The sequence below is a fragment of the Diaphorina citri genome, unplaced genomic scaffold, assembly GCF_000475195.1.
Source record: "Diaphorina citri unplaced genomic scaffold, Diaci psyllid genome assembly version 1.1 scaffold2796, whole genome shotgun sequence".
NCBI classification, from domain to species: Eukaryota; Metazoa; Arthropoda; class Insecta; order Hemiptera; family Psyllidae; genus Diaphorina; species Diaphorina citri.
This window is the reverse complement of record NW_007380213.1, coordinates 3,310-13,197: the sequence shown is the minus strand read 5'-3', so window position 1 is coordinate 13,197 and position 9,888 is coordinate 3,310. Positions and strand designations below refer to the sequence as shown.

General features: G+C 42.4%; 1 protein-coding gene across 1 annotated transcript in view; it reads right to left on the bottom strand.

Moving 5' to 3' along the window:
* Positions 1-9,888, bottom strand: part of LOC103519554 (structural maintenance of chromosomes protein 3-like) — a gene marked incomplete at its 3' end in the record, with an annotated part of 26,117 nt that overhangs the window by 14,465 nt on the left and 1,764 nt on the right. The window contains exons 4-8 of the mRNA XM_026831015.1: positions 5,925-6,067; positions 5,086-5,244; positions 3,886-3,997; positions 1,471-1,652; positions 234-479 (exon numbers count right to left, since the gene is read on the bottom strand). Coding sequence (XP_026686816.1) covers positions 234-479; positions 1,471-1,652; positions 3,886-3,997; positions 5,086-5,244; positions 5,925-6,067 — 842 coding nt within the window. The remainder of the gene's footprint in view (positions 1-233; positions 480-1,470; positions 1,653-3,885; positions 3,998-5,085; positions 5,245-5,924; positions 6,068-9,888) is intronic.

Here is a 9,888-nt window from a genome sequence, read left to right as displayed (position 1 = left end):
AACCCGCGGCCTAGCGCTTACAAGGCAGACGCACTACCAACTAAGCTAACTAGGCTGGCGCAAAGTAATTTATTTCTGTGCCCTAAATCACCAAAGTATGGAAAAGTATTTACAATTCCATATTTTGACATGATTCGTCCAAATTCAAAATTCTGCTTTTCCATTGGCTATTACACTTGTAAGATACTTTTCCATACTTTGGTGATTAAGGGCAGAATATTTTCTCCTCTCACCTTAGACTTATCATCTCCCTGTACTTCATCAGACAAATCCTTGATAATATAATCCAATCGCGCCTTCTCCTTCAGCAATTGCTGATTCTCCGTATTGATCGTATCTTTCTCGTCTTTGGCCTCCTGAACCTCCGCTTTGGCGGCCTTCAGTTTCTTACCGGCCGCCTTGGCCAGTTCCCCGGCCGATTTCACCTCCGCCGACAATTTCTTCTGCTCTTCGTCGAAATTACTCATTCGGGCGTCGATCTGGAAAAAAGTGAACAAGGGGTTTGATAGAGGGAACTGTAATTGCTAAGGTCTTATCGTCATGCAAAATTTTCGACATTATCATCCAAAATACATAGGACCTAGGAGTCGTAGGGGAATTGGTCCAATAATCACCACAGTTCTAATTAAATGCAGAAAAAAAGCTCAAAAGTTAGTTAAAAAGGCAGCAACACCAGGGGATCAAATATTTCAGCCAGCCTAGTTTGCTTGGTTGGTAGCGCGTCTGCCTTGTAAGCGCTAGGCCGCGGGTTCGATTCCCTCCCGGGGCGGATTTATCTTGATGGGATGATGTTCGTTCTCGGAACGGCTGGCTTTCCTCCTACAGAGTACTTTACAGAGTACTATTTCGACAGAGTACTTTATTGGCCAAAGAAGTTTCAAGTTCAGACTAAGAAGCCCTTTAGAATTGGCTCCTCATCTCATAAGTAGGTAGGTACCTACTTACTTTTTTTTTACTTTCTATTAATAGTAATTATTAAAGTATTGCAATCGATCAAAAAAAAAAAATCATATAAATTTTTAATTTATTCTGCACCAAATACATAAGACCTTGTTTAGACTACGGGAGTAAAAGGACTTTTCAGTCTCATTCTGGCAGTATAAACAGGGTACCTATATTCTATTCTACTCACCTCCTTCAATTTTCTTTCCGACTCCTTCAAGTCTCGCTCGAATATGCAATATTCCACGCATCTTCTCAGCTTGTCCCATAGTTTCAAGTTCAGACTAAGAAGCCCTTTAGAATTGGCCCCTCATCTCATAAGTAGGTAGGTACCTACTTGCTTTTTTTACTTTCTATTAATATCTAGGAATTAAAGTATTGCAATCGGTCAAAAAAAAATCATATAAGTAAATTTTTAATTTATTCTGCACCAAATACATAAGACCTTGTTTAGACTACGGGAGTAAAGGGACTTTTCGGTCTCATTCTGGCAGTATAAACAGGGTACCTATATTCTATTCTACTCACCTCCTTCAATTTTCTTTCCGACTCCTTCAAATCTCGCTCGAATATGCAATATTCAACACATCTTCTCAGCTTGTCCCACTTCTGATATTCGATAAGTTCTTCTCGTTCTTGTTTGAGAGTGTCCAGTCTCTCCTCAATGGTTCGCAGGAACTCCTCGATTTTGTCCACCTTGTTTTCCGCCTCTGAGGAGTGCAAAAAAAATGATAGGATTTAGGAAGTGTAGAATAAAAATATACAAAGGATAGGGCAATGTAAGAAGTCCCCCATTTTTGGGCAAAATCAAGCTATGCATATAATGTACTGGAAAGCTGGCGTCAAGCTCTATCCATTGATAACACTTTTATCCTATTTACTCAATCCTAAATCCTTTAAAATTAAAGCGCAAGTTTTCGATGGTTGATCATCGTTCAGTACAATAGTCCTAAAAAAAAGAAAAGAAAAAAAAAAAAAGGACACGACCATAAAAACCATAAAAAAACTCATATAACTACGAACTACTTAGTAGGTTGGCTAATTTAAGTAGCATCTAGTAACTAATCCATAAGACTGGCCACAGGTGGTTAGCACGGTGGACTTCAGATCTCAAGGCTAGTAGTTCGAGTCCAAGGTTAAGTCAGAAAATATAACAAGGCTTGTAATAGATCACATCCCGTACACAAAAAGTCCAGTCTCAGACTTGGGTGTAGGAGGGCCAACATGCCAACATGCCTTGGGTGTAGGAGGGCCAACATGCCAACATGCCTTGGGTGTAGGAGGGCCAACATGCCAACATGCCTTGGGTGTAGGAGGGTCAACATGCCAACATGCCTTGGGTGTAGGAGGGTCAACATGCCAACATGCCTTGGGTGTAGGAGGGTCAACATGCCAACATGCCTTGGGTGTAGGAGGGTCAACATGCCAACATGCCTTGGGTGTAGGAGGGTCAACATGCCAACATGCCTTGGGTGTAGGAGGGTCAACATGCCAACATGCCTTGGGTGTAGGAGGGTCAACATGCCAACATGCCTTGGGTGTAGGAGGGTCAACATGCCAACATGCCTTGGGTGTAGGAGGGTCAACATGCCAACATGCCTTGGGTGTAGGAGGGTCAACATGCCAACATGCCTTGGGTGTAGGAGGGTCAACATGCCAACATGCCTTGGGTGTAGGAGGGTCAACATGCCAACATGCCTTGGGTGTAGGAGGGTCAACATGCCAACATGCCTTGGGTGTAGGAGGGTCAACATGCCAACATGCCTTGGGTGTAGGAGGGTCAACATGCCAACATGCCTTGGGTGTAGGAGGGTCAACATGCCAACATGCCTTGGGTGTAGGAGGGTCAACATGCCAACATGCCTTGGGTGTAGGAGGGTCAACATGCCAACATGCCTTGGGTGTAGGAGGGTCAACATGCCAACATGCCTTGGGTGTAGGAGGGTCAACATGCCAACATGCCTTGGGTGTAGGAGGGTCAACATGCCAACATGCCTTGGGTGTAGGAGGGTCAACATGCCAACATGCCTTGGGTGTAGGAGGGTCAACATGCCAACATGCCTTGGGTGTAGGAGGGTCAACATGCCAACATGCCTTGGGTGTAGGAGGGTCAACATGCCAACATGCCTTGGGTGTAGGAGGGTCAACATGCCAACATGCCTTGGGTGTAGGAGGGTCAACATGCCAACATGCCTTGGGTGTAGGAGGGTCAACATGCCAACATGCCTTGGGTGTAGGAGGGCCAACATGCCAACATGCCTTGGGTGTAGGAGGGTCAACATGCCAACATGCCTTGGGTGTAGGAGGGTCAACATGCCAACATGCCTTTGGTGTAGGAGGGCCAACATGCCTTGGGTGTAGGAGGGCCAACATGCCTTGGGTGTAGGAGGGCCAACATGCCTTGGGTGTAGGAGGGCCAACATGCCAACATGCCTTGGGTGTAGGGGGGCCAACATGCCTTGGGTGTAGGGGCCAACATGCCTTGGGTGTAGGAGGGCCAACATGCCTTGGGTGTAGGAGGGCCAACATGCCTTGGGTGTAGGGGGGCCAACATGCCAACATGCCTTGGGTGTAGGAGGGCCAACATGCCTTGGGTGTAGGGGGGTCAACATGCCTTGGGTGTAGGAGGGCCAACATGCCAACGTGCCTTGGGTGTAGGAGGGCCAACATGCCTTGGGTGTAGGAGGGCCAACATACCAACATGCCTTGGGTGTAGGGGCCAACATGCCAACATGCCTTGGGTGTAGGGGGGCCAACATGCCAACATGCCTTGGGTGTAGGGGGGCCAACATGCCAACATGCCTTGGGTGTAGGAGGGCCAACATGCCTTGTGTGTAGGAGGGCCAACATGCCAACATGCCTTGGGTGTAGGGGGGCCAACATGCCTAAAAGTCGGGTTAAGCTACTACCAATCTACAAATGAATCACACCACATAGACTCACCTTTGAGAATAGTGAAGGACTCTTCTTTCCTCTCATCATACACACGGGTACCGGCTACTTCCTGTAGTAACTTCAGTCGAAATGTGTCTGGGGCCGTGGCTATTTGATTGATCTAAGGAACAAGTAACATAGATTAAAATAATTAGGTAGGTAACACAGGTAGCTCAGAGGTAGAACATTGGATTCGTAATTCAGGGGACTTAGGTTCGAGTCTGTGTGTGACAAGAAAATTCAGTGGAGTTATTTCGAATTGGACACTTGGGGGAGGGGTGATTTCACAGCTGTTTTCATTTGGTAGCCATGAAAACACTGCCAGATTAGACTCGTAGACTTGTGTTGTCTGTGTCATAGCATGCCCATTGCCCATTCCATAATACCTACTTATGCTCCTCATCAGATGGGAAGAAGAGACACAATAGTTCCCATTTTGGGGCAAGCTTATGGAGACCACAAGATAACCTATTGGAATATTGCAATCAAAATAATTATGAGTGCTTTTTTTTTTGGCCAATAGTGGGCATTGAACCCAGGACCTTCTGCATGGCAACCGAGAGCATTATCATTAATGAAATGAAATGTCTTTTGTGTTACTATATCACAACTTTGGTGCTCACTGCAGCATTGTAGGATTTTTCCAAATACATATATCGCAATAATCCAGCTCCCAATTACCTACCATGCTGGCACCGGTCGCTATGCGCATTTATATTACATAGCTACTCATTTTCCACACGAGGCTGAGTGGGCCCCGTAACGGCCAGTCACGGAATCAATCATTTGCATGATACAAATTTCTTGACCCCGCCGGGAATCGAACACGGGTCTCCCGCGTGCAAGGCGAGCGCAGTGACCACTACGCCATGGACGAAAATAAATAAACAAACCATGGTAGTAACAACAACAAACAATTAATTGATCAAAGCGTCCTCAACAGAGCCGTGTAGAAAATGAAGAAATTGAGCCTAGTATTTTTTCTGCGATGCATAGTGGGAGCAGAACACCCTAAATCGTGGCCATAAATAAAGTATGGGAACCAATTATGAAATTATTTGCATGGTACAAATTTCTTGACCCCGCCGGGAATCGAACCCGGGTCTCCCGCGTGCAAGGCGGGCGCAGTGACCACTACGCCATGGGAGCTGACATTATCATTAAACTAAGGATACCCCTAGTTAATCAATCCCTAGAGTCTAGACTTACCCGTCCTTGTTTGACAATATAGTAAGGGTTAGATCGGGAGAATCCGGCCGACTCAAGTAGATTGATAACTTCAGCTCGGGGTACAGTTTTCTTGTTCAGAATGTACTGATCCTTCTTCGTACCAATAGCACGACGCAGGGTGATTTCATCTCGGTCAATCTGAAAAGAAAAGAAAATGTATAAAGGTAAAAGTTTTGAAGCAGTGCTATACTTTTAACACTTGAGCACACATGCAAGAAAGTTGAACAATCACACACACCCAGTCATTTGGCACACATTTTTTTTTTTTTTTAATCTTTTTTTTAGATACATATTAAGGTATCAAAGGAATAAGTTTGTATTAACTTATTTGTTGGTACACACACTTGGTAAAACAATTCAAACACTAGGTATGTACTTAAAAATGATTTTGGGTGAGTAAAAACACTTGGCTTTATTGTATTGTTTTGTACAACGCTTATGGTACCTGAGATCAATCAATGTGATTCAAATCACATTGACTTGGCTTTATGTTTTATGTATATTTTTATTAAATTACAGATGGATCCATTTCGGCTGTTACACCATCATCAGTGTACTGTATTAAGGCTTGAAAAAATTCCTGAGCACTTGGGGGTAAAAAACAAGTGTACCTACTAATGTAAGACATTGTTCATATAGGACTACAAACCATGAAAAGTCCATGAACATGACAAGGTTATACATGTTTTCAAACTTTTTAGGGATGAATTGAACCAAATATGTTTAGGGCTTCAATGAACAGTTTTCAGCTGATTTTTGTTTTATTTATTTTTAATGTGTAATATTATGTGACTAATCCAGGCTTCTTTTATACTCACTGGCACTCTGTGGTCTGTGTTATCAAACACAATCTCAACATAAGCATTGACAACTCGGGGTCCTGTACCCTCGTGCAGCAGAGCTTGACGACTGTCTGAATGTCTCAACGATGTGGACTCGTCACTCAGCACAAACTGGATGGCTAAAAATGGAAGATAGATGGTTAGGTCAAAGAGAAAACATGTCTTTGCCAACTTCATTTTGAAGGGTTGTTTACAAATTGTTAATAAGGGCAGCATATTCAGTGTCTATTTCAGCAGCACTTTTGCCTTCTGCAGATCTAAATTTCAAGGTAGGTTTCTTACTTCCTTAATATAGGACCTATAAAACTTACCAAAGAAGAAATTACTCTTTCCAGATCCATTTCTGCCAACTGTAAAGAAACAAAACAAATTATTGTCAGTATGCATTTGTTTAAAAGAGCTTTCTAGTTAATTTATGCATGGATTTTAGAGTGCATTCTATCTTAGAAGGATGACAGATACTATCCCACAGATTTTTGTCTATTTGATATGTGAGTACCTACCTAGCGATTAGTGACAGCATTATAAGTAGGTATGATATAGGTACTTCATCAAAAATGTAAATAACAACTAACAATACACAGTGTGGAGTATAGTTTCTTGGTTAATCTTGGACATAAATTACTGAATCAGCAACTAATATGTAGATGATTGTGCTGCTGCAACTGTGGTTGAATTTTAAATTTGTTGTGAATTTATATTTATTCCTTTGGCATAACACAAATTATAACTAAATAATGCTTTTTTTTTACTAATACTGACCAACTACATTGTGGCGTTTGTCAAATGGTTCCACTACAGTTTGCTCCTTGTAACTTTTGAATCCATGAATGATGACCTGAAATTGATAAAGATAAATTGTAAGATACCTAATAACATAGGAAAAGATAAAATTTAGAAGATAGAGGGAACTCTAGCAATAGAGGTCTCTAGGTCTTGTAATCCCAAAATCGAGGGGGAAAGGGGGGGCAGAATAGGAGAAAGCTTGCTGTTCCGAGAGCAAACCCTACCTGCTTTGGATAAAGCTCAACAAGGGTGGTAATCAAACAGGGGAGACATACTACCCTTAAACCTAGAGATGTGAAATCCCAGTCCCAAGGTTGATTTAATTCATTAGAATCAAGTCCGCCCTGGGAGTTGAATCTTTTAATTCAGTCCCAGTCTTTCCAGTGCCTGTGTAAAATCTCAACAAACCCAGTAGGTACATGGTACATGCTTGGGATTGTACACAGGGACTGGAAAGACTGGGACTGAATTCTAGTGTGATTGTATAAGGTCTGTTTTTCATTCCAACGTGGGTGCGATGCAAACCCAACATGTGTTTTTCATTCCACTTCCCCTACTTTAGCGTCAATGCTGCGTTTTAAATCCCTGATGCGGACTCGAGTAGCTTCAGGTTCCGTCATATTGTAATTGTATTGAGGGAAATGAAAAAAATGTTTCGTAATTTCTCCTCTAGATGTCGTCATGTTTGTTGAATTTCCACATTTTACCCCCACTCCTGACACAGAGTGAACATCAAGTTGACGCCGCATTGATGCAGCGTAGGAATGAAAAACAGACCTATAGAAGGCATAGAAGCAGTCCTCGCATCTCAGTGTAACCAATCAGATTGCTCCATTTAGTAGAGGCAGGTGGAGAGGGGAGAGGCATTTTGCAGGAAGAGAAAGAGAAAAGTAAAAAAGATCATTAATATTCATAAATCATAACTCACCACGGAGATTGCCGAAAAGAATATAAACTTCTCATTCCATTCATTCAATTCAATCAAATTGAAATCTTAGGATTGGGAGTTTTGGGACTGGGTATTTTGAGTAGGGACTGTTTAAGTCATTCAGTCTTTGGTGGTATTTACTATTTAAGTCTTTTAATTCAGGAAATGTAATAGAAAATCCTCTAATGTGCACATCAGATTTTTATGTTATCAGCTTGTTTCTATAACAGCGATTTCCAACCAACGGTCCCATGGGGCTTTATCATACTTAGACCTTTTTTATTACAGAAAATCTTGAATACGGGCTTCCTAACCTGTGTATGTGGCCCGCGAAGCACCTCCCAATGTAGCATGTGGCCCACATAGACATGGGAGTTGGAAACCCCTGTTCTACATATAACAATGTTAGTACTTACTGTCTCGTGCATTCTTCTTCCTTGGCCTTCTCCGCCTCGTACTTTGGTTTCAACTGATCCAGTTCAGATTGTTTCTCCTTGATTGTATCATTCAGTTTCTTCAACTCTTGCTCGGCACGACTCTGCACAACAAGGAATACAATTAGACTTACTTTATCATGGACACTCGTTGCTATACAATTGGACTTACTTTATCATGGACACTCGTTGCTATACAATTAGTTCTTGACCCCGCCGGGAATCGAACCCGGGTCTCCCGCGTGCAAGGCGGGCGCAGTGACCACTACGCCATGGGAGCTGACATTATCATTAAACTAAGGATACCCCTAGTTAATCAATCCCTAGAGTCTAGACTTACCCGTCCTTGTTTGACAATATAGTAAGGGTTAGATCGGGAGAATCCGGCCGACTCAAGTAGATTGATAACTTCAGCTCGGGGTACAGTTTTCTTGTTCAGAATGTACTGATCCTTCTTCGTACCAATAGCACGACGCAGGGTGATTTCATCTCGGTCAATCTGAAATGAAAAGAAAATGTATACTTAAAGGTAAAAGTTTTGAAGCAGTGCTATACTTTTAACACTTGAGCACACATGCAAGAAAGTTGAACAATCACACACATCCAGTCATTTGCCACACATTTTTTTACTTTCTATTACCCTTACGTATAGGGAACCTATACAAGGTAATGAGAAAGTATTGCAATCGGTCCAAATTTTCAAAATCGGGAAATGGGTGGAAATATCCGTTTTGGGGTCCCCTGATTCCAAAAAAGTGGTTTTTAGCCCATGGTCTGTACGTAACGTACGTACGTACTACAGGTTTAAATGGGAAAAAGTAGAAAGTTGTGAACAAAATATCTCAAAAACGGTTTGTCGTAGAGAAATGAAATTTGGTATACTATCCCGGTATGGTCCAAGGACGCGACTGTAACAATTTGGCAAAAATCGGATAATCACCCATCCAGATATTAACAAAAGTAATTGTTGCTTAACCCTCATTTCGTGGAAAATGTTGAAAAGGTTGTGAACAAAATATCTCAAGAAAGGTTTGTCGTAAAGCGATGAAATTTGGTATGATATACCGATATGTTCCAAGGACGCGACTGTAACAACTTGGTAAAAAACGGATAGTCACCCATCCAGATATCAACCAAAGTCAATGTTGCTTCGAACTTCGAAAAAAAAAAGTTCAATTTTTGGACACTTTAATGATCCCTCATTACATGGGGAGTATTTTAAGATAGGAAATTTTCGACCGAAAATTGGCCGCCGTGGGCGGCTCAGGCTCGGGACTTGGAATTTTTTTTTTCTTTCAAATACGTATTTCGTAAATCTAATAGAAAGTCGTGTGATGTTCACACCAGATTTATTCTTTTTATAGAAACCGAATGAAAATCAAAACAAGAACCCCGAGTGTAAAATGTAAACAAAACTCATCACCTCCCCACATCTAGGACCCCCGGGCGCGAAACTTTGCCGGCCCGGGCGCCCCCGCCGATTAGGCCGGACGTACACTGAACAAAAATAGATAGAAGATGGTCTTCCATGCGCGAAAATCTCTTTTTTTAAGTCACTATTTTTTATGATGAATCGCTAGTACAGCGCGGATGCAATCTTGGCGGGATTAGAGAGCATCATTAGCGCTGCGAGCAGCGTAGAGACGACGCGCAAGACGTCGAACCAGGAGCAGTCGTGATTATTGCTTATCGGGGACAAACAAATGACTCGACGTGGCCGACTGAGAGTACATGTGATTTGTACTATAAAACTTTTCAGTAATGAACTCCATGTAACTCAATGGCACTGATC